Genomic DNA, 25,043 nt, shown 5'->3' on the forward strand with positions numbered 1-25,043 from the left:
CAACAAAAAAGGAAAAGCTAGACTTTGAACCCCTGCATGGGGTCGCTGTAGCTCAGGAGGTAGAGCAAGTCAGAAGTCAGAGCACTAATCAAAAGGTTGGTAGTTTGAACCCTGGCTGCTCCAGTCTGCAGCCAAATATCCTTGGGCAAGATGCTAACCCCATGCTTTCTGATGCATCCAGCTTGCAGTGCAGCTGTTAAATGAGGCAAAGTGCTAAAGTGCTTTAAGTGTCCAGTCCATTTACCATTTGTAGTAAGGAGGGAATCTGCTGGTGATATCTCAGTTCTGTGTGTACACTAGAAATGGTCCTGAGTCGTCACCTGTATGCTGCGATGAAACATATCTATCTTGATGGTAGTGGTCTCTTCCTGGAAAGCAGTGGATCATCATTTGTAATGAGCTTTCACTGAATGGCTTGATGAGGATGAAAGAGCTGTGAATCATGGTGTTAGAGGCTGTATTTTTTGTTTTTCCTGTTTTGTTTTTAACCAGCAAAGCTAGTTTTGTTTTCATCCTGTGATTTAGTCTGTGCGTGTGTGTGCACCATCATGGTACCTTCTCTGGAAGCAAATAATATATAAAGTTTGATGTACTGGAAACCTTAAGGTGTGCGCTTGATTTCACACAGAAAGTGAGCGTTCATGTGACAAAACATCTACATGTCATTGGGAATTACGACACAGAATTTGGTGAAGGTTATAGTGAGTTTATCACTATAGCTTTGTGGTTACGTTGTCATGCTAACACGCAGTGACTGTGATCTGCATTTGCTCACTGCCTTAAGTTTGAGTGTACAGTAGTCATTAGTCGGGTGTTTGGTAATAAACTCTGTTGGTTGTGCTCTTCTTGTTACTCATTATGTTCCACATTAACAGCACTGAGGGGAGCACTACTCAGCCTGTGGAAACACAAAGGGAGCTTCGTCCAGTCTTTGGTAATAACACTAATAACAACAACGAAGAGCTGAGCGTCCTTTTAAACGTTACATGTTAGGGTGGTGCAAAATGACCAGTGCAGCTAAAGAAGACAAACACTCTATGCAGGCAGCAGAATATGATATAAAATGATTGTAGCATGTGTGGTCAGCAGTTGAACTGTGTTCCTTTACCCAGTAATAAAGTGTGTGCACACTCCACTCAGACTACAATCATTTTGAAATGACTCTGAATGCAGAAACCAAAAAAAATGTTTTGGTTTCCCTTCTGTCAAAACAGACATTAAAGCATATAAATTACTTCTCCACCAGATGCATTCAGGTTTGTTTGGGCTGAGTGGAATCTAAATGGATTTGACCCCAGCCGTGCTCTCCACAGCCGCGAGACTCCATCATTGCTGTATTACTTCCTTTAAAAAAAAAAGAGCAGTTAAAGTTGCAGCACACTGGATCCATTCTGGTGGCGACGAACGAGTCTGAACTCGAGTTCAGCCAAACTGTCATGTCTCTTCGCTTTGCCTCGTTCAGCTGCTCGCTCTGTGTTGGACTTGAAACTGAGAAGCAGCGGGTAAAACTAACTGAAGCCAGCAGGGTGCCACGAGGCCTTTGCTCCGGTCCAGCACGTGTGCAGGATATTAAATAATAATTCATGTGAAAAATATTCCTGTTATTCCAAAACCGGCAGGAAGTTCCATCTGCATCCTGAAAGATGCCCAAAAGCTTGTAACTGAAGTGTGTTTCCACCCCTACATTCCTCACCTGTAACAAACAGAGGCAGTGCTGGCACAGCGTTCTGTATCTAATGCTTTCCTGCTCGCTAGAGACACCCAAAGCTGGCACCGGTCAGACTCAGCTCAGCTCCAAAAGCCCCCAATTTTTTTTTTTCAGAGCATACAGAACGTTAAACGCTCTGAGCCGTAGCCATGGTAACTTAGCTTTTTCCCTTTTGTGGAGTGACCTTCGGATGCTGCCAAGTTTTAAAAGACCATCTCAAAAACTGTCTTTGATGTTTATCTGCTCTGACACTGCAGGGCCAGGTCCAAATTCAGGAAAATATATTCAGACGGCATCTCTTAGATTGTGTAAGTAAAGATCTAAATGGAAGACAAACTGTTTAGTTAATAGAAACCTTTTTATCTCTATACCGCATCGGCACTTTATACCAGCCATTTGCACAAAAGACACACGTAACTTATCTCTTCTACTTCCTCTTGCCTTTGCTGTGCAACGTGCTTTTTTTTTTTTTCTCTAACGCTTGTTTCCCCAAATTTTTCAATCTTTCTAACCTGCTGTTGCACAATTTGAAGCAATATTTATGGTTGCTAAGGAGATGTTTAGCTGTTAGGTCGCCGTGCCGTGACAGTGCTGTCTGTTATGGCAAAAAGCCACATTTAAAGTGACAGCTCTTCACAAGCCTGCACAGAGTCTTGTGAAAACTTTCTGTTTAAAATTCTGTATTTTCCTCTGACCTGTAGAGCTCTTTTTGTGTGCTAGGGGGAAATTTGCTGTATGTCTGCCTTCTCTTGATGAAGTAAATTGTGCTCAAAGCACCAAAAATCCATATTTCTTTCCAGGAATTAAGACCCAGTTACTCAGAAAAATCTGCAGTCCTTTTAGTGAACAGTTGAAACTACACCTGTACCTCTGGCAGTGCTAATGCCAGTGTGACAGCATGGTATCATTAGCTTTAGGTTAAGATTTAGGCTTGTATGATAATAAATAACTGTGTGAACAGGAGTAGAAACAGTTCCAATACATTCAAGGAGCCTTGCTGCAGAAGTTGTCTGAAAAACTGGGCAGCTCATACCAAAACAATCTACATATTGTTTAATATAACTATTAAACAGCCTCATGCATGAACCGTGAAGTAAAATCTCTGAAATTCACCATTTCATTTCTTTTGCATTTCATATCTTTTATCCCACATGGGTATTTCTTGCATTAAAATACCAGCAGACATTTGTCCTCAGAGCATTTGCCTCTGATTTGACAGATAAATGATTACATAACTCTGTTGAGTGCATGTGGTTCAAGTCTCACTGATATGGTGCGATTTCAACCTCTGTGACTGCAAGCCACATGTGCCGCCTCCATCCTGCCGTGCAGACTGCCAGACTTGCTCAAAGCCTTTGTCTGCCTCCTCACTCACTCACTTTCCTTCTTCTAAATGGAGAAATTAGATTATTGTGCAACAGTTATATTTCTTTGCAGCTAAATTCCATGTTTATGTTTGTAATGCTAACTGTGCTGCAGCAAACAGCTCAGCTGATCACGTTCTACCGTTGGGTCCACGCTGTGACAGCTGCTGCTGTTTGTAGCTTGGATGTCAGCAGACACTGGCGTCTTGTGGTCATGGAATTCCTGGAATGTCATTGAATTTTCAGAATAAAGTGAGGACAGTCGTAAATTCCCAGGACAACTCAGTGAATATAAATGAAAAAAAGATGATCAGCCACCCGTGAATGAATGCACCACAAATCCTGATCTTTCCCCCTCTTTTCCTCCATCTGTCTCGTCCAGACAACATCACCGACAAGTCAGGGCCGGTCCGACTCACCTGTCTATACCAACCTCCAGGAGCTGAAGATCTCTCAGTCCAGCCTGCCTCCTGTGCCCTCAGGCTCCCCAATCCACATCCTGGGTGACTGGGAGACCCACAAAGATCTGAGTGGCAGGCACTTCTACTACAACCGGGCCACTGGGGAGCGGACCTGGAAGCCACCACGCACCAGGGATACTAGCAGCAGCACCAGCAGTGCCCGAGGAGACAGTCAGTGCACAGCGGAGAGTGAGGTGAGGGGTGCCTGGAGTATTTGAAGAGAGATACTAAAAATGATCTGTTTCTGTAAGTAGTCATAAATGTCAAACATGAACAAGCATTCAAACAAATAATCCTTTGTTTGGGCCAAAGGGTTTAGTAGGTGTGAGTGGATGTGGAAACAGGAATCAGATCATGATGGTCTGTAAATGGCGTCTCTGGCAGTTCACGTTAAATAAACAGGCTCTGTTGAAGTTGTGGTCAACCTCACTTTTAAAAGATGTTGTGGTTAGACGAAGGTGGGAAGACAAGTGCGCCTTTGATATAGAGAAACCATGTTTTCGGTTTCTTAGTAGGTTGTCATTTCATCCTAACTATCCAACACTGCCCCCTTGTGAAGCATTAATGTACTGATGTATAACTGATAGAGCACTGGAGTGGCTTATTATAGCCTAAAAAACAAACGTGTTGATTCCAGCTTGTCACAGGACCTTTGTTTTATTGTTGTTGATTGTGCTGCTTGGCTGAAAGACTTAAAACATGAAATTCCAACCAGCCTGAGGAAAAACGTGGCGATACACGACAGATAAATCTGCCACTGACATTTGCAAATACCATCAGCTACTAGTGTGAAGTTGTTCAATATGTTATTTTCCAGCTGTGACTGTTAACCATTTTTACACAAATAAAAGCATTAGTCAGCTATAAAGTAAGAACAATAAATAAATAAAGTAAAAGAAACACGTCAAATGTTATTTGATGCTTGGGTTGTTCAGCTTTTATATTCACTAAATATAGTTGGTTGAACGCTTCTCTACTCTTTTTCTCTTCTGGCACCAGCAGCCTCAAGGCCTTTTATATTTTAAGGTAAATACATACAGAGAGAACCCAGCAATCAGATGACCCCGGCCCCTGTATGAGCAACCACTTTGGTGACAGTGGGAACAAAAAACTCCCTTTTTAAACAGGAAGAAACCTGCAGCAGAACCAGGCTCAGGGAGGGGCTGCCATCTGCTGCGACCGGTTGGGGGTGAGGAGAGGAAGACAGGACAAAAGACAGAGATTAATAACTAATGATTAAATATCTTCCTTCTCTCTCCCCAACCGTCACAGCAGATGGCCCCACCCCTCCCTGAGCCTGGTTCTGCTGCAGGTTTCTTCCTGTTTAAAAAGGGAGTTTTTCCTTCCCACTGTCGCCAAAGTGGTTGCTAATAGGGGATCATATGATGGTTGTGTTTTTCTCTGTATGTATTATTGTAGGGTCTACCTTACAATATAAAGCGCCTTAAGGAGACTGTTGTTGTGATTTGGCGATGTATAAATAAAATTGAATTGAATTAAACACAAAGAGTGGGAAAAAAAGGTGAGTGAAAAAGAGACAGTCAGTGCATTGTGGGAAGCTAAGCGAGGGATCAGGGTCACCTGATCCAGCCCTGTCTATATGCTTTATCAAAAAGGAAAGTTTTACTTCTAATCTTAAAAGCAGAGATGGTGTCTGTCTCTTGAATCCAAACTGGAAGCTGGTTCCAAAGAAGAGGGGCCTGAAAACTGATGGCTCTGCCGCCCATTCTACTTTTAAATATTTTAGAAACCAAAAGTAAGCCTGCAGGCAAAGTGGTTGTATTGGGGTCATACAGTACTATGAGGTCTTTAAGGTAAGATGGGGCCTGATTTTTTTAAGACCTTATATGTGAGGAGGGGGATTCAACAGGAACCTAATGAAGAGAAGCTGATACTGGCGAAATATGCTCTTTCTTTGTGGTCCTCATAAGTAGTGTAGCTGCAGCATTTTGCATTAAAATGTTTACATGATGTTTACAGTTTTACATTCTTGCCTACAGTTGGGCAAGATGATTGATGCTGAAAACTACTTGAGAACCTTTTAAATGTTGGTGTTGTACCTTACAGTGATATCAACATGAAGCCATGGAGATGCTGCTGAAGTGCATAACATCCACTGTAACTCACATGTTGGAGTTTTATACTCAGCAGCCAGTTTTTACTTTGGTTGACTATAACTTTGTGTCCTGTTAGAACAAACTTGCCATGTGGTCATACGTGTGGTCATACGTGTGACCCTTGGTTCAGCCAGTTCTTTGCTTTAAGGTCTTCTTTGCTGTCCTTCTTTCTCCACAGCCACTGTCCTCAGAGGAAAACTGCCACAGCACCCACTCCAGTCAGTCTGACAGCCAGTATGGGTCACCCCCTAGAGGCTGGTCTGAAGAGCTGGATGAACATGGACACACCCTCTATGTGTCTGAATACACACAGGAGAAGGTGGAATCTGATTTTGATTGTGCTTAAAAGAGTTCGGGTGACCTCACCTGTCACCCTTAGCGACTGCACTTCCATCAGATGCTTTTTCTTTATTTGCAGCTGACCAGTGTTTATGTTTACAGTGGATAAAACATGTGGACGAACAAGGCCGACCCTACTACTACAGCGCTGATGGCTCCAGGTCAGAGTGGGAATTGCCTAAGGTAAGATTACATGATGAACTTGGTTGTCCGTGTGCTTTGTCTTCGCTCTTTAATCAGACATCCACCACCTAATGCAGGTTCCTTCCTGTGACAATGACAAGTCTTGTCGTATTACATCACCTGGCACCACTGCACTGTAACACACTTTGCCTCATCCTAGCAGTGTTGAGACCAGTCCTGTTGTTGTAAGTGGATGAAGTTCTGAGAGCTCACGGAAGAGCCAAGTTTACGTTGAACTCTAAGTGACTGGCTATTAGTGGCACTTTACCACCTAATCTGGAGGCTTTAGAGGCGATCAGAATAGACCGCTTCGTTTGCAGAGTGAGTAAACAGTGGTCCAGTGCACACGCAGGTACAGTCAGTGGACTTTACTGTAAACAATGCCTGCTGTGTAAGGAAAGTTCCTCTGTCCAATGATCCTGTGGACAGTAAAAGGAGAGGTAGGGAAAGGGGATGTGAGGTCTGTTAGAAAAACATCTGGACTGTAAACATCACCACTTGTCTCTGTCGTTGCAGTACAACATCTCCCCTCAGCCTGGCGAGGTTCCTAAGAGTCGCAGCCTGGAGAGAAAGCAGCCGGAGCCCATTGTCCTCACTAAGTGGAGGCACAGCACTTATGTCTTAGACCTCAATGACAAGGTAGGACAGAGACCACCACTAATGTGGAGTTAAACAGTGTTAGGCTGATGGAAAAAGGCTCTGCTGTGTTGTTCATGCTGTGTTTTGTGTGCACTTTGAGTTCAGCATATGGAAAGGTGGTGAATAATTCTGTGTGTGAAAAGAAGAGAGCAGGTTGTTGTGAAAATTAATGATGGCCAAAAAAATGGATTAACAAGTTTGCTTTTTCTGGGGACGACTTCATGGTGTGTGTAGCCAGCATATCTCTGTGAGGACAGTGGGCACCTGCTCGTCATGTTGTGTGTGATTCAATCTTGTGACATGTAAAACGGGCCAGAGCCACAAAGTACAGCTCACAAACCCACACGCTGACACTTGAATGTCCCTGAATTCCTTTTAACAATGCAACATCTGTTACCATCTGGGTCAGTTATCAGTCTCGCTTGTGTCTTTGTTTGTGAGAGTGCTTTTTTGTTTTTGTCTCTTGTGAGAACAAAAATTTTTGCTTCTGTAACGGTTTTTTGGGTGGGGGGCTTTTCCCCCCTGTCAAAGCTTCTCTGAGGAACTTTTTTCACAGGTTGAAAATACATTTTTGTTTTGTTTTGTTTTTTTTTTACCTAAGAAACTTTTTTACAAACTTGGCTAATTTTCTTTTCACCTGTTTCAACTGGAGAACTTTTTTCTTCCCATTTCACAGGTAGAAAAAGTAAAACATTGTAAAACGGTCTGAAATTGATTTTTACCTTTTAAGTCAGGAGGAAAATAAACGTGTTAGAGATTAGAAAATGAATCACCACAAGCTTTTCTCACTTTCCGCTCAGGGCTTCTGAAAAGAAAGCTCACAGAATACAAACTGATAAAAGAAAGGAGACGCTGCAGAGATTTAGACATCCTCAACCTTACCCTTCAGTTTGGGCAAAGCTCCAAAAACTAGTCCCTGCACTTTTTATTATGCAACTAGGCACGTATTTTTTTCTTTTCTTTTTTTAACCCTCCCTGATGCAGAGTTTAGCAAGTCACATTAAAGAAATGGTTCTAATATGGGATCTAACAATATGCATGAGTTAAAAGAACTGGCTAAAGAGTGGCTAGATTTAAAAACAACACCCTATATGTTGGTGTTTTGTTAGTTTCTTCAGTGTACATTGTTGTTGATGCAGATCAGGAAAAGAAGAAGCTTATTGGACTAAATATTGAACATCTCTGAAGCCGAAATCCAAGATGTTTGCAGTTTAAACCCTAACTTGTCTTTTTTATCTTTCTCTTTTAATGACTTCTATTAACAATAACTCATTCTTGTGATTCCATCCCAGGTTTCTTCTCCATCACTCTCTAACCTCAGACCTACTGTCTTCATGTGTAGTCATGTATAGTTATTAGTGACTTATCACACTGTGCCTCTTGTTGGTAGGAGTGTGCTTCGGTGCCCAAGCAGAGCTCTCCAGACTCTGACTCCTGCCCCTCATCTCCTAAGCACCCCTTGACCGTTAGTATCCCAGCTTGCACTGCACACTGCATATCATCATCCTGCTGTCTCTGCATGTAAAGACAACACTTCTCATCTTTAATCTTCTCAACAACCCAGTTGGTTTACTATCGTCTGCTGCATGCCATATTTACCTGCATCAAACCTATCACCTACCTACTAAACTACTATTTCAACACTGCAGCATTAGGGTGCCATCTGCTGGTGGTGTTTAGCTATGACACAAGGCAACACAGCAGCTTTAAGACTGTTTGCTCCGCTCCATTTGCTTGTTGAGGATCTGTGTCTGTGTGTGTGTGTGTGTGTGTGTGTATTTTCATTCATGTGTTCCAGCAGGTTTTTATCTGCCACTGTGTGTCTCTCTCTTCAGCCTTCAGAGAAGTGTGGAGTTCTCAATGTCACCAAAATCACAGAGAATGGAAAGAAAGTCAGGTAAGATGTGATTACTCTCTAAAAGTGTTCTCTGCATCCACAGAATCTCATTAACACATTTGTTCTGACTAACAGGAAGAACTGGACCTCCTCATGGACTGTGCTGCAGGGCTCATCCCTGCTCTTTGCAAAGGGTCAGGGGGGCAGCACCAGCTGGGTATGTATCCTGTGACCTCGGACTTCTTCTTTTGCTTTTTTTTTTTTTTTTATCATTCCATTTGTTTCTCTGATATTTTCCTTTTCCATATTCCTGCGTATTCACTGGCCTTCATGCCATCTGTGTTGTGACGTTTGTCAACTTCTGTTTATTAGTTTTCTCCTCTTCTCTCTGAAGTCTTACTACCGCAGCGACTCTATCCCAGAGCTGCTCCTCACTCTTCTTAGCAGCTGGAAGCACTCAGTCAAGCCCCGTCCCGCTGTCTCCTATGTGAACTGTAGGCCCGGTCAGGCTGCCGCTGTATGTTCCCTCTCTCTCTGCATGCGCTCCCACCTCTCTCCCATTTGTTCATTCACCCCTGCTGTGACTGACCAGGAGACTGACTGACGTGTGTTTGTCAAGCTTGACTCACCTTAACTTCACTTTAGAGAAACAGCGGTTTAGAGAGAGATCAAAGGATTCTTTTCAAATCAAATTCAAATTCAAATTTTATTTGTCACGTACACAGTCATACACAGTACGATATGTAGTGAAATGCTTGGACAACTGCTCGTGACCTAAAGAGAACAAAAAAGGAAAAGGCTATGAATAAGATAGGAAATAAATATGAAAAATTAAAAAGGGTAAATTTAACTAGGAAGGAATAAAATATAAATTAAGGTTAAAAATGAAATAACTGTACAACACAAATTAGAATGAAAGGTAAATTTAACTGGGAAGAATAAGATAAATATATAAATTAAAGTTGAAAATAAAATAACTGTACAACAAAATACACAATACACAATATAGAACTATATAAGAATGTATGAAGAAATCTAAATATAAATAAATATATACACAATAACAGCAGCTGTACAAGTATTAACCGGAAATGAAGAATATAGTGACCAGTGTTGTGCAAAACCAAAGTCCAGAAAGTCCAGTGTGTGTAAGAACCATATGTGTGGGTCAGTACTGTGTGGTGGTGTGATTGAGAGACCGTATCGCCTGCGGGAAGAAGCTCCTCCTCAGTCTCTCTGTGTTGGTCTTCAGGGAGCGGAATCGCTTTCCTGACCTCAACAGAGAGAACAGTCTGTTGTTGGGATGGCTGAGGTCCTTCACGATCTTCCTGGCCTTGGTCCAGCACCGCCTGCTGTAGATTGAGTGCAGGTTTAAAGGTTGTGTGATATTTATACTTTTATCTTAAATTTACAAGAAAGCAGCTACCGTACGTTTTTGATCTTTGTTGCACTTTGTGGCATTAAACTTGCACATTTTACCTGGTGCTTGGAGAGCAGCCAGGATTTAGGCTACGTCCACACTAATGCGTTTTCGTTGGAAAACGCATAGTTTTCTCTCCATTTTGGCCTCCCATCCACACTCAGACAGCATTTTCTGTGAAGGAAAACGCATACACTTGAAAATGGTGCTTTTGTGTCGCAGTGTGGACAGCAAAAACTGAGACTTTTTGAAAACAATGATACATTTTAGTCATGTGATGCAATCAAGTGTCTAATTAAACAGCGGTGGGCATTATACAGCAGTTGTTTTGTTTGCTCTCAATTTTGATATCAGTTTGTACATCCCTCAGATAGCTTTTCTTCAAATTCCAACAACTCCACCTCATTGTTAGTCCACTTTAAAAAAAACTCGGTGCTTTTTCTCGACATTTTGCTGCGACGTTTCAAAGAGTCAGAAAGTAAATAAACGGCAGGCAGAAATGAGGCAGGTCGAATCGTCTTGTGTTTCATGAATGCGCAGTACTGGAACGTAAGCGTCTTCGCCCGTTTCAATGTGGACGCACAACTCTGTGAAAATGACTGAAGACGATAGTGTGTGGATGCGGAGTGTTTTCAGACGAAAACACCGTTTTCAAATCTATCCGGGCTAGTGTGGACGTAGCCATAGATACACTAATGAGCAGCAGTGGAGCCCAAACAGACAGACAAACAGAAAATAGTTAATAAAGAGGACTTAAATTATTCTGTTGGATAAAAGTGTATGCAGTGTGTCTCTCCTCAGGAGGACATCCACTTATATTTTACTTGGGGCAAGTGTGTTTAATACTTTATTGATAAATGGAATGCTCTTTAAATATTAAGTGAGTAAAAATATGCAGAAAAGAAAGAAAAAATGCAAAGAGTTTAAAGAAAATCAGCATTCCAGTAACTATAGAAAAGTGATTTAAAGAGAGGAAGAACAAAGTGTGATCAAACCTTCATGAAAGGTTCACACCCAACAGCTGCATCAGTGTGTTTCATACAGTTTCTCTGTGATGTCACTGAAAGATTTTTTTTTTTTTAAGCAGTACTGATATTTCATTTAGCTGGAAGAAACCTCTGGCTGGTAGTTGTGTGTGGAGAGTAAGAGAAAAGAAGGAGAGCACGGAGAGACAAGCACAAAGTGCATACTGGGAGAGAGAGGAGGCAAGAGTTGATATTATGGCAGCATATAAAGACACAGGGAGGAAATACAGAATGCTAACAGGGCTTACCAAGCATAGGTCCAGGACCCAAGGAGTCAGAGGGGTTCCCTGGTCTTATTCCAAAAATATATTACATTGTCCAGAGTGAGGCACAATAAAATAAAGCAAGTCACTCTACAATCCAGTGCCAAATTTAAAATCTTGTCTTGGTCATTTACAACAAGTGGAGATACTTATAATTGACCTTGTTTTATGACGGGTCACACCACAGCTCCAGTGATTAATAACAGTGCTGGGTCGTGTCCTGGCATCCCCTTCCAGAAAGTTACCCACACATGAAGAGCCAGACTTTGGGGACAGTGCTGGAGTTGATCAACTGCTCCAACGTGCAGCTTTCTGCTGGGGTGTCTGACCAGGCGTTGATGTCAGGAATCTGTTCGCACAGTTTCAGGCATTTGCCATATGGACCGCATGTCTGACAAGAAGAGAGATTTAGGAGGCTCACGGTGTTCATCACTTTCCGGTGATATTTCCAGGAATAGCTCTGACTGAATTACAACGCTGTTAGATTTAAAACCTCCAAACATTGTGTTTATTAATATGCATGACATTAATATAAATAACTAATAGCCTTTTTGCTTTTTCGTAACACAAAACTAAAGATCTTTGTGTGTGAAGAGATCCAATATGTACCTCCTGCTCCACCAGTGATTCCTCTGACATCAATGCAATATTAATGAACATAACTGAGGTTCTTAGATGATTTAACGACTATTTTATTAACTGTTGTGTTATTTACTGAGTCCAGTGTTAAGTCTTTACCCCTTTGTTGCATATCTGGTTTCATCCTTGTACAGACACAGCATGACATCCCTGTTATATTATGTGTGCGTCAGATGTTGTCTCTCATACTGTGTCCCGTCTCTCTGTTCCAGAAGTTTGGCAGCAATCAGTCTAAGCCTGAGTTCACTGTGGATCTGCGCGGGGGGACAGTGGAGTGGGCCTCCAAGGACAAATCAAGCAAGAAGCACGTCATCGAGGTGCTGGACCCACTGGACCTGCTCCCAACTCTCAGCTCTTGTTTTTTCAGTCATTTTCGGTTCAAACATGTCAGAACAAGCTGAGCTGTTTTGGCTTTTTATCCTTTCCTCCTCTAGCTGAAGACCCGTCAGGGAACAGAGCTCCTGATACAGTCTGAGATCGACAGTGTCATCAGTGACTGGTACCGCGCCCTTACAGAGACCATCAACACACATGTGAGTGGAGGACACAGAAGCTTTACCTTTAATTTAGATACTTTTCCCACAATTCAGTGCAAGTCCAGCCAGAGCTGAAATCCCAGTTTACACCTGTTTAAACAAACTGCAGTGAAAGGTTAAATATTCAGGAGTGGACAGAATAAATAGAAACTGAGAGCAAATTCATTCTGAGCCAGCTTAAGCTAACAGCATGTATGTGTCTTCCCCGTCCAGGCGTGGGAGTCGGATGAAGCCATTGAGGAGGACATGCCAGAGTCTCCGGGAGCTGAGAAACAGGACAAGGAGAAGGAGCACCGGGACTCTAAGAAGAGCCGAGGTAAGTCTGCGAGTGTCCCTGCGCTACAGAATGGACATTCAGTGTGTTTGCAAAAGAGATGCACTCACATGGAGCCTGTCTTCCTACAGCAATGAAGAACTCTGTGAGCATGGATTCATCAGACCAGAAGAAAACCAGGATGAAGCTCAAGAAGTTCCTGACTCGTCGACCCACATACCAGGCTGTCCGAGACAAAGGATACATTAAAGGTAAGCGGACAGCAGCTCTATGCACGTGACTCCAGCGAGAGTGCTCTGTGATGTTCCACCAGACGGGTGAAAGATGGAAATAAATGTTTGTGCGTGCTCACAGATCAGGTGTTCGGCTGCAGTCTGACCAGTCTGTGTCAGCGGGAGAACACATCAGTGCCCAACTTTGTCACAATGTGCATCGACCATGTGGAGAACACAGGTACGAGCCCCCCATACATACGCATATGTCACACTGCTTATTATTTTTATCGATTTTTATATACAACTTCACAAATGCAGACATTAAGCTCCCCCATTCTAATCTAAAGACTCCAGAATATGTTGCTATAAATCATGCATCACCATGGCGATGGTTTCGGCTCAGTTTTATTTCATGTTCAGCCAGTCGTTTGTTACAGTTGCATTATTTTTTCACACACATTAAACAACAGAGTTCCAGAGGTTAAAAGTACACGAGCCAATTACCCGAGTCGTAAACTGGAAGAGGCTGTGTAAAAGTATTTAAATGGAAAAAATGTTTGAAAATCAGTAAATACAAAAATAAATAGATCTTCCAGCCGATGAGGTTACATAGACACAGGCCAGTAACATGACCTGTGTCCAGGTCATGGCGGAGAGAGGCAGAGTCTTTCAGAAGTAAACTCAGGTTTTCTGCCACTTCAGCCAGTTCAGAATATTAAACATCTGTGTGGAATTTCAATTGTTTTTAAATTGTTTTTGCTTCTGATGCTGCGACTTTCTGTATCAGGCGTAATTTTAGTCTCTTTCAAGCATCAACTCAACTGTTTTCATTCAGACTACCTGCAGTTTGTTCCAGAGCAACACAAAGCGAGGCAGTGAAGACAAAAGCATTTGATCAGTCTCTCTTTGTTGGTGCTGCTGCTTTAAAGTCAGGAAACATAAACGCGGGCTTGTCGTTTACACTCCCTGCTCCTGTCTGTGTTCCCTTCCTCTCAACTACACCCACAGGTCTTAATATTGACGGCTTATATCGAGTGAGCGGGAACCTGGCAGTGATCCAGAAGCTTCGCTTTGCTGTGAATCATGGTAAGATCTAGTTACACTGTATCTCTATATGTGATGTGATGTAAAGGGTCAGCTTTCTGGTAATAGTTGTGTTCTGCCTTACCTCCTCGTCATCTGTCAGATGAGAAGGTGGATCTCAATGATAGCAAGTGGGAGGACATCCACGTCACCACCGGAGCTCTCAAGATGTTTTTCAGGGAGCTTCCAGAGCCTCTTTTCTCATACGGATCCTTCAATGACTTTGTGAATGCCATCAGTGAGTTATACGGTTAAAATAGTGCCGCTCTCAATCTTTAGGTTAAATCCTTTGCCTGGTGTGACCACAAGGTGGCACTGCATCCATGTGTTTTCGCTGATTCTGCTTCTCCTCTTCAGAGTGCTCCGACTACAAGCAGCGAGTGAATTCAATCAAAGATTTAATCAAGAAGTTGCCAAAGCCCAACCATGACACAATGCAAATCCTCTTCAAACACCTGAGGAGGTAAGCAGTGCGCTGGGACACTTTCCATTCATCCATTTAATAAATAACTTCTTCAGATCCTGAAACCTGTGAAATTTCATCACTGTCTTCAGAAGTGAGAGAGTCATCAGTCAGACTTGTTCACTTCTAGGTTTCCCAATTGAAGTCGGATATTCTCTGAATTAAAGCCACTGTGTTGTATGTTAGTTATTTATTACTGTGTATTTTGTTATACACTAAGGTATAATGACAAAACATTGTTTCAGCCCAGATATAAATCATTTTACCCTGAAGATCCATCAAATAAAAACAAATATTCGGACCTGTGTCTGTATCAACACATGGGAAAAGTACAGCCTGACAACTGTAACCAGCCCATCCCAGTGTGAAGCCCAGGATCATAACTAGTTGGCCAACTCATCAGCAGTCACTTTGAAAAATATAACTGGTGATAAACGTTTATGAGGAACATCCGACACGGAGAAAGTAAACGCCTTCAAGTGTGTATTCTCTAATGCCCGTCCTCTTTGATTTATTGGGTCACGTTTTACTTGAACGAGTTTCACACGCGTGGCTCAAACGGACCCGTTCAGCTGTTTACTCTCCCTCGTTCCGATCAGCCTACATGCAAACACAAACTTGAGCCAGCTGTGTATTCTTGGCTCACTGCAGCCAGTGGCAATATCATATGTTCACAATGACATTTGCCTAGCTTTCCAATTTGCATTTATATGGTGCCGTGTTTGCTGTAATTCAGTACCTGTGAAGTGGTGTTTCATGAGGAAATTTATAGCGTGACATTCTGTATATGGAGGTCTACATATATCAGCAGGGGGATTTAATCTGCCTTCTTTTTTCCTTCGCTCCATGAATATGTTATTGTTTTGTGCATCTGCATGCAAGGATGTAGATTCTATTTAAAAAAGCTATTATGCTCTTGCCTGGAGCGTTCTGTCGTGTTACCGAGTTTGCTTCTGCGCTCCGGCTCGAGCCTTAAAGATGTATGTAATGCACTTTTCTCCAGATGAAACCGGAACGCCGGCGAACATCTGAAGCTGTTTATAAAACGTGCAATCTTTAAATCTCCTCTTCTCCCCATTCTCCTCTTCTCTCCAGGGTGGTGGACCACGGAGAGGCCAACCGCATGACTACGCAGAGCGTGGCCATCGTGTTCGGACCCACGCTGCTGAGGCCCGAGACCGAGACGGGCAACATCGCGGTCCACATGGTCTACCAGAACCAGATAGTAGAGCTTATACTGCTCGAGTACGAAAGTATTTTTGGTAGGTAGAGGTGCCTACTTAGGAAGAGGATGCCACACTTTTCAAACACGGACTTGTTTTCCATTTCCCCTCCTCTCTTTTGTTTCTGGACTGAACTGAACATTGCTGTGGACCAAGCAGAAAAAAAATTCCTAAAGTGTTGCACTTGAAGAAGTTTTGGAGATGATTTAAAAGAAAAAAACAAAGTGTATAAATCTCACCCACTTGTTCAGTTGCCATTCCTGCTGTGAGTAGTGGGGCCAGATGAGTTTTTTTCAGAGTGGTGCTGCGATGACGTGTGGACGATGTGGTGGATTTGAGTATTCAGGTGTTTTTCACATACACTGGATTCCCTGTGGCCAGTAAATGAAAGTGGAGCTGCTCGCACCTCTTGGTGGAATCCGACCAGCAGTGGTTCTGGTTTCTGTGTCGTGAAGCTTCGTTTGTGACGTGTGAGCCCTTTGAGTATTTGGATGAGGTGGAAAAAGAATCAGTGTTAAGCTAACAGACTGTCTTTTGGCTCTTGGATGAACTGGAATTACACTTATCCCACTTATTAGTGACACCCCCGCCCCCACTTTCAACCAGTGTTGGCCATTAACCCTTTGACACACGAGTGTGCCGAGTGAGGTAAATGGCATCAAATCGGAGCAGAAGCATCCCTGTGTTGCCACTTTGTAACAAACTGTGTGTCGTGTAGTCTAACGTGCTTTGGTAACATTTGCGTTAAGCCGGCCGCGGTCCTTCGTGAACTTCATTAAAACTTCAGTGGCGAGAAAGGTCGCCAACCTCAGTCCTGGTGTTACTGGAAACCAACAAAGCGGACTTCTGGGAACTTCAGTGTTACCATTTCACGTGAATTTGCTGACCCTTCTCCTCACGTAAGCTAATATTACAAAGTGTTCAGACAGGGGAACATGGCGCCCGGCTGTTCGAACGCAAAGAAGAGCCTTTAAACCCTTTCGGAGCGTATGTACAGGGAAAGAAAGTAGCTGTTAAACTGTCGTAGTGACTGAGGTATGTGTGCTTTTGATGGCGAACCAGTGAAAGAGTCTGACTTTGTTGAAGTTTGAATCAAAAACGTGAAAAATAGACAGATTGTGAAAAAGAAAAAAAAACCCGTGACCGACTGTTACTTTTGTTTGCAGGTGTATCTGGAGTGTTTGCGCATGGTCAGGCATACATTTGAATGTACTTTTCAGGCTAACTGCTGTTTGTGAAATTGCTATGTCTAATAAAAAACAAGACAAACCCACGTCGGTGTGTGCTGTGGTGGATGTGAAGTGAAGAAAAGGTTAGCAGGCTGTTTAACCTTCAATCAGCTCTAAAGCTTCCCCCCTTTCCCTCGTCTTTAATTACATAATTGAATTAATCTACTCAGCACTGATATCCTGCTTATTGAATTGAGTGATTAAGCTTTCATGTCTCAATCAATTATTTTCCTACCTGTTAATTATGAAATGAAACGTCGGTGTATTTCTGGAGATTTCTTGAACGCGGCCCAACCTCTGCCGCTCCACTTCCATTAATCTGATTTCTCCGTTCTTCAAACGCCGTTTTTGTCGTTACGTCTCAGGTCAAACGTGGCTGCAGACCTGAAGGGTGTGGATTAATTGATGTCTAATTAGGTAATTGCCACAGTGTCAGTTCTGATTAAGAAGCACGAAGTGGAGCAAACTCTGCTTTGCTGAAAGCCACACAGAGCCTGTGTGTATATTTTCTGTAGTTGTCTCCATATCTGGAAGTTTCCAGAGTGGGTTTGCTTTAATCTAATTTAGTTTTTATTAGCGCCAGTGTTTAATTTTCCTTGATTTTTGGAATGTGGCATTTGTCGGGGGAATGCCACATCAAAGACGTCAACTAAAGACACCTCCCGTTGTTATAGTTTCAGAATATCCTTGTTTTCACCTTGTTAACTTTAACCTCTTTTTCATATCATTTTTTTGTGCATATATATATATATATAGATAGATAGATATAGATATATAGATAGATATAGATATATAGATAGATATAGATATATAGATAGATATAGATATATAGATATATAGATATAGATATAGATATAGATATAGATATATAGATATAGATATAGATATAGATAGATATAGATATAGATATATATATAATAGTAGTAGTTTCTTGGCCCGATGAGGCTATTTAATGACAAATTAAGTCAATACATTTGGTATCTTTTCACTGAAACTCAGTATGAGGTCCAAAGAAATGTTAATGGAGTGAAGGACAGAGCAGAAACTTTAAGAGTAGCCAAATTAGCTACAAAGAAAACCAAAAGGCCTGAAAGACCACAGCAGGCAACTAAATTCTTGGGGAGGTAGGTGTATCATAATCAGTGTTAATGTCGTGAATGTAAACAGCGTTTACAACACAGTGTAAACCTTTGCCTATACTAAAAACAGCAAGGGTAGATTGGACTGACAGAAAACGTGAAAGTACGGTGGCCTGGAGAGGTCAAAAGCACCAGCGAATAGAAAAGAATGCAAAAACTCACACACACATAAAGAAGCACAACAGAACCTATGTTGTGTCCTCACACAACATGGTGACAATCAGCTGCAGATGTGACAGAAAAAGTCTTCACAGATGAAACAAAGATTAACTTCTGTCAGAATGATGAGAAGAGAAATGATCCAAAGCTTTCCACAGCATCTGTGAAACACGCTGAAGGCGATGTTATGGCACAGGCCTGGCTGTCAGCAGAAACCTGTAAATTGTGTTTGCCGATAATGTGACTACTAACAAAAGTAGCAGGATGAACTAAAGTGTACAGGACCGCTGCTCAGATTCAGCCGAATGCAGCAAAACTGATGAGACGGCGCTTCACACTGCAGATGGATAAGCCAAAGCAAACCGCAAAATCGACCCAAGAGTTCCTCAAAGCAAAGAAAGGAGTTCTTCAATGGGCAGGTCAAACACCTGAAGACAGCAGCCTAGCAGACGATCTCACTCTTACCTGGTTTTCAGGATCTCCCAAATGCTTGCTGTTGGTGGATTCCCTGGTTTGATTTAACATTTCAGCCTGTACATTAGCCCGCAGACATTAATGTGAGGGTTTAGAATCTATGACTGACCGTATCTCACAGATGACAAAAGCTGTGCGATGTGTGACATCATGTGTGAGTCACATGTATGTTAGATTTTTAATACTGTAAGCAGAATACCTCGTGTGACTTTTCCCTCTTTCTTGGCAGTATTTATCTTCTGTACTTTCTCTAAGGGAGTTAAACAGAACTTTTCATCCAGCCTACAGGCTCTTTTCTTTCCACCACATGCCCTCCTCTGATTGAAGCCACTACTCTGAACCACCTCCGCTCTCTTTGCCTATGTGTTAATTTATTGCAACAGGTTTAACTCATACCTCAGCTCTGGCTCTGTTTTGACAGGACGGACCACCCTGGATTCAACAAACGTGTCAAAGGTAGGCAGCACTGAGTCGTGCACCCCGCTGAAAACCGCAGGCCGTTAAAACTGAGATGCAAGGAGGAGGGCCCTCAGTATTTCCAAATGAGAAAACAATTAGATCATTTCTATAATTCATGGATGTGACCACAGCGCAGGCCTGGAGAGGCTTTGAGTGTTTGAAATGCTCCGTATGCTTGCAGTGGTTTTCAGGCCTGATCTGCTCCGTGGAGGCCGAGGTGTGGGTAGGTAATGTGAACAAGCCATTATGGAGCATAAAAGATTTATGGATCTTCTCCCCCCCCCCCCCCCCCCCCCCGCTTCATTTGCAGGTGGGCTGTCAGCAAAGTGGCTGAATGAGGAACAAAATGGTTTGGGAGGTTTTTCTTTTTCTACTCTGTGGTAAAGACATTTTTACCAACTGCTTTTACCAATAGCTCAGAGAGCAAGCGTGAGGTGCTGTTAGCTCAGTGCTGCAAGATGAAGACATCCAAGAGGAGACTTTTAGATTCCATGATGCTGATTGGTTGTTGAGCTGTGCAGCAGTTAGAGCGTTGGAGCTTTTAAACGTTGTGTTTTCTGACTGACAGTTAATTTAATTTTTTTTACTACACAGGTTTTCTTTCTTTCTTTTTTGTTTCTGGTGAAACGGGTTTGTTGAAGATCCTAATGTGCATTAGAAGTGACGTTTCATTTGACAATCCAGTCCAAACATCTCTTTGACAGATGAACTAATGTTCCTCCACCTCCTCTGCATCCATCCACCAGCCTGCTACGCCACCATTAATGATTTCTGTGGCAGCAGCAGGGCGACATCACTCAGCGCTGCAGTTTCATGTCTGATAACACAAACTTAAGACGTCTGCTGACACTGATATGAACTCGATATGTTTTTGAAGCTGTTAATACAGGATGAATGCACCTAATATAATGTCACCTATGTAGGGGTGGGCGGTATAGCCTCAAAATTATATCACGATATTTCATCGAAATTTGCAATAATGATATTTATGATGATATAGTTAAAAATACTGAATGTTTTATCAGTGATTGAAGCTTTCAGGCAGCAGCATTTGTCAGGGCAAACAAAGGGACCGGCATCTGTGCTCATCGGCGACCTGATTCACTGTGTGAATGAATCCATCACAGTGAATCAGGTTGTGTAAGAATTTCAAAGTTATAAAGTGTTCTACAGGTTTTAGTCTGCATGATTGTCAACTATATGCTGCTATATCACTGGTTTATGTTTGCAGTGTCACATTTTTTTAATTGGTATGTACTCAAATATTGGATTTTACAGGCTAATACTCAAACAGTTTTTAATGTATCCGTTGCAAATAAACTCATGTCTTTTTTTTCTCTGATGATAAAAAAGACCAGGCTTTTATTCTTTTTCATTCCATGTGTATTCAGCTAGCTAATACTCATAGTTCATAGTAAGTAAAAGCAGGGAAGTTTTCAGACTTTGATCCTGTTGTTGAGATATTCAGGGCTAAACACTGCTGCAGATTTCAGTGAGCGAATAACAGCCCCGAAATAGTCAACACACCATTTTCAGAAAACACAAATTATTTCATATATTAAGTTAAAATTTCATATATATTCAAACCTTTGACCATGAAGGTTTTATTTAAATCAGAGGTGAAATTATTCAAAAATAAATTTGCTCATTTGAGATGTAATGACCTTTAAACTAAACCTGTGGTTACAAAAACACTTCCTGTCCAGGGGAAAACGTCCTGTGGCCCTGACTTCTGTAAGCACTTTCCGAGTGGGTGTATTTGCACTCACCCATTTCTGGTTACATTGAATAAAACGAGTGACAGAAGGCAGTATTATCAAGTTTGTTGTCACTATTGTAGCTATTCTCAGGTATACAGCATATATGCTGGACTCTGTTGTTTTACACTAGTATAACACCGCAGTTCTTTACAAGTACCTATAGCAGGACTTTTTCCCCTCGTGTCCTATCAGTCATTTTGTAAAATTATGCTGTTTTATATTCTTTCTTTTTTTTTTAACCTGTGACTCTACCGACAACCTCAGACCTTCGGCAGCTCCTCTAGACTTCCTAAATGCAGCTGTTTCACTTCCATATGACAAAAACCAGACAAACTGCTATTTCTGAGCTCAACTGGAGGGATTTTTAAACGCATTTGAGCTGTGAGCACAACATGTCCAAGGTTCTATAAGTGCACTGGGGTTTGGACAAACACTTTTCAGAGAGAGATCACATAACCTGGAGACATAAAAGCAAAAATGTAGATGAGAAAGCATTTCTTCAGTTATTTGAGAGAGCTGGCCTTTAACACGGCCCACACACTGTAACATTTTTAATGTGAGGGTAAAATTTAAGACAACAAAAAAAGGGGGGTGCATTGAAGTCTGCACGTTCCTACACTGTCTAACCAAAGATGGTGTGAGCGCATACAAGTTTAACATCATGTGCAAGAAGAAGAACCGGTTCCTGTTGCAGAAATAACTCATTTTGCCAGCGCACTTGAACTCAAAGCCATCCTTTATCCAAATGTGCTGTCATAGATGCAGCGCGTGGCTGACTGGGCTGTGTTCTCGCATGCATGGTGATGCTAAGTAAGCGTGTAAGTATTCCAAACGTCAGCCCGACTCGTCGTTGTTATTAATGAGCTTCGGGTGGCAGGAGTGGATCATTTTCCATGGAAATTCAATGCATTTTAAATAGCGGTGGATCAACATTCCAGGCCAGGATTTACATAAGGTAATTGCAGGATGCTGAAAGCACCTTCTAGCTGGCAATGGACTTTTTCCCCCCCTCCTCCTTACCTTCAGTAATACAATCAAGTCCATTAAGTAGGCAATAAATACAAGGCAAGACTGTATCAGCATTCCATGACAGATAATGGGCTCTCTCCAGAATATCTATTTATTTACCCTTGGACAGTTACAGCTGCTGTTGTAGCAGACACACACGGGTAGTCTAAACCCGCCTCTTCTGCTCCAGTATTTTCTCTTGTTGTCAGTGAGAATTGAAATGAGGCAGCTCTTAGGAAAAGAGGGTGAATAGGAGAGACGGGGCCTCCTCCTTACACCTCTCTGAGGTCTACCTGCGGCAGCTGCAATGGGGGTCTGGGGAAATTAACTGTAGATAGAGCGAGAACACAAAGACAACAGTGGCATGCTGTATATATGCAGAGGTGGAACGGGACTTCAATCAACTCGAAGCTTTAAAAAAAAACACATAAAAAATACTTTCTTTCCTGGCTTTGTCAACTGGTGGTTAAAACCTCATGCTCCAGGCTTCAATATTAATATCAAGTACAGCGTCTGCTTTCCTGTGACGACGAGGAACACGTGGCGTAGGTACTTGTTGGCCTCTGTAGGTCTGTGACACAGCCTGTTCAGCAGCTCATTAGAGAAATGGGCTGAGCTGGCTGCCCCTCCCTTCATCTGCACCAACACTCTCCCTCCCTTTTTTTTTTTCTTCCCCCCCGGAGACCTTTCGATTATGTGCCAGTGGCATGTATGGCTTTTGGGGGCCATCAAGTGATGATTACACTCGGTGTGTTGCTTTTAATTGATGCAGGAATCAGAAGCAATCGGCAGCAAAGGGAGAGGCTCCTCGTTTGGAAATGAGGGCAGCTGTGAAGTGATCTTCCAAGCCTGGATGGAGATGTGAGGTGGAGGTTGGCCGTGATAAGTACTGACAGTGAGACAAAGGAAGAACTAGGTGCTCTGATTAATGTGAAAGGAGCTGGATTGGGGGGGAGGTGGGGTGGTTCTGTTTTTCCTTTCTCTCTCTCATTAACACTGTTGGCTCTGGAATATGTTAGCTAACAGCGCATGTATTCCCCTGGTGGGGCCAGTCTCCGCCGAGGCTGTAATTAGGACATTTCATCCACAGCCTTTTCAACGCAGCTGTCTGATTGGTGGAAAAGGCCCAGCGTAATTACAGAGGCCCTGGGCCTCCAATGCTGTCGGGCGAGGAGAGGAGGGACCCTAAACAAATCACAAACAAGAATTCAATTAGCAGATCAACAGCCTCACACGTGGACGTCCGCGTTCGACAAGCCACTTTTGACAGTTCCTGCTTCTGGTCTGAGCTCGGGGAAGTTTTCTTTCTCTCACCGCAGGTAGACCTTTCAGAGGGAGGGCTGCGCTAGTTTGCCAGCTCTCTCATAAGCTCATTGGATTTGCTCCTGTGCCAATGTCTTACTTAATTAGCCTGCACATCTTTACGGGCATAAATCGCTTTTACATCACTGCCAACGGAGCGCACCGCAAAGTGGGTCGATCATATATTATGTTGATCCTCCTTTGGCGTGGTTAAAGCCATACATTACATTTGAATTTGTCGAAGAGCTGAGGACCCCCTGGCATAATTCTTCTTTGTTGTGCTGTCAGCGCTAATCTCTCCCCAGGGGTCTCAGCATCAGCTCTCTCTTTCTTTCCCGTCGCTGCCCCCAGATCGGATGAGTAAAGGGACGTGGGGGATTGAGCCAAGCCAGGAGGGCACCCACACATCTCTCATCACCCCACCGCCCCTCCTAATGCGCAAACCTGCCTCCTACCTTCCCCGCTCAGGCCTCGACTCGGGGTGTTTGTGATGAAGATGACACATTTGATCTGCCTCTCCCCCTTTTTTTGCTTTGATACCTTCCCACACTCCTCACTTTCGTCGTCACCATTGCCACGAGTTAACAAACTTTACAGCCAGACTAATCGGTGGTGTGAAAGGTGGTACTCGTAATGACTGTGCAGCTCCCCTCAGCTCAACATTTTGTTGTCTTTCAGCTTAGACTGAAGCATGTTAGGTTAAGTGTGAATGTGAGTGTCTCTCTGATTGCCAATCTATTCAGGGCATTCGCATTGACTTAACCAGTGAAGAGAAGCATGCTAGGACACTGCTAACTTTTAGCTTAGCATTATCTTTTATATTAGGGCTTAATTACGGAGCCCCCCAGGGGACATGGGAGAAAAAAAAATTAGGGAGGAAAAAAAAAAATTAGGGAGGAAAAAAAAAATTAGGGAGAAAAAAAAATTAAGACGGACTTTTGCGAGATCTCGCAAAAGTATTGCGAGCGCTCGCAAAAGTATTGCGAGCGCTCGCAAAAGTATTGCGAGCGCTCGCAAAAGTATTGCGAGATCTCGCAAAACTCCAACAATGGCGGCAGCTACTTAGTTGTAATATTACTCTTTCTGGGTCACAAAATACACTTTTAAGATATTTTGAGGCGTGAATGTAGTTGTGTAAACGTCAGATACCTGCTCGGTTTACAAGACATCACATATTTGCAAAAGAGCTCCGACGTTTTTGGAGATCTGACACCCACTAGCTCGAAGCTAATGGGAGGTCGAGACCTACTACAGCCGGGAGGAACACCGCTTTCCCGGCACATCGTGCCTCGACCTCCCGGTCGGCTTCGAGCTGGCGGCCACTAGCTCGAAGCTAACGGGAAGTCGAGACCTACTACAGCCGGGAGGAACACCACTTTCCCGGCACATCGTGCCTCGACCTCCCGGTCGGCTTCGAGCTGGCGGCCTCCGAAGAATGCAGCTAAAACTTTTGCGAGATCTCGCAATACTTTTGCGAGCGCTCGCAAAAGTCCGTCTTAATTTTTTTTTCCTCCCTAATTTTTTTTCTCCCATGTCCCCTGGGGGGCTCCGTACTTAATCTATACCTCTATTATTAGCAATTAACCCATGCAAGCAAATATTCCCTTATTTCCATTGTGAAAAAATGTTAAGCGAAGAAGCAAATATGATATTAAAATGCATTTTAATGTAATCAAAAAGGAAAGTTTTAGCAGCAGACTGTAAACTAATAAAAGTAAATAGTA

General features: G+C 42.7%; 1 protein-coding gene across 6 annotated transcripts in view; it reads left to right on the plus strand.

Annotated features, from left to right (window-relative positions):
• The window catches only part of arhgap12b (Rho GTPase activating protein 12b), a 63,219-nt gene extending 46,157 nt beyond the window's left edge, over positions 1–17,062 (plus strand). For 2 of the 6 annotated variants that reach the window (XM_026179146.2, XM_080305890.1), the window contains 17 exons: positions 3,455–3,727; positions 5,829–5,969; positions 6,092–6,172; positions 6,689–6,811; positions 8,202–8,276; positions 8,647–8,708; positions 8,784–8,865; positions 9,043–9,165; positions 12,208–12,312; positions 12,430–12,528; positions 12,745–12,847; positions 12,937–13,056; positions 13,160–13,258; positions 14,029–14,106; positions 14,207–14,341; positions 14,461–14,566; positions 15,662–17,062. In XM_026179146.2, the coding sequence (XP_026034931.1) occupies positions 3,455–3,727; positions 5,829–5,969; positions 6,092–6,172; positions 6,689–6,811; positions 8,202–8,276; positions 8,647–8,708; positions 8,784–8,865; positions 9,043–9,165; positions 12,208–12,312; positions 12,430–12,528; positions 12,745–12,847; positions 12,937–13,056; positions 13,160–13,258; positions 14,029–14,106; positions 14,207–14,341; positions 14,461–14,566; positions 15,662–15,836 (1,980 nt within the window). In that variant the 3' untranslated portion in view covers positions 15,837–17,062. The remainder of the gene's footprint in view (positions 1–3,454; positions 3,728–5,828; positions 5,970–6,091; positions 6,173–6,688; positions 6,812–8,201; positions 8,277–8,646; positions 8,709–8,783; positions 8,866–9,042; positions 9,166–12,207; positions 12,313–12,429; positions 12,529–12,744; positions 12,848–12,936; positions 13,057–13,159; positions 13,259–14,028; positions 14,107–14,206; positions 14,342–14,460; positions 14,567–15,661) is intronic. The other 4 variants (XM_026179148.2, XM_026179149.2, XM_026179147.2 and 1 more) reach the window with 4 other exon arrangements.
• Positions 17,063–25,043: the final 7,981 nt, after the last annotated feature.

This window comes from Astatotilapia calliptera, chromosome 9 (genome assembly GCF_964374335.1).
Source record: "Astatotilapia calliptera chromosome 9, fAstCal68.1, whole genome shotgun sequence".
Classification (NCBI taxonomy): Eukaryota; Metazoa; Chordata; class Actinopteri; order Cichliformes; family Cichlidae; genus Astatotilapia; species Astatotilapia calliptera.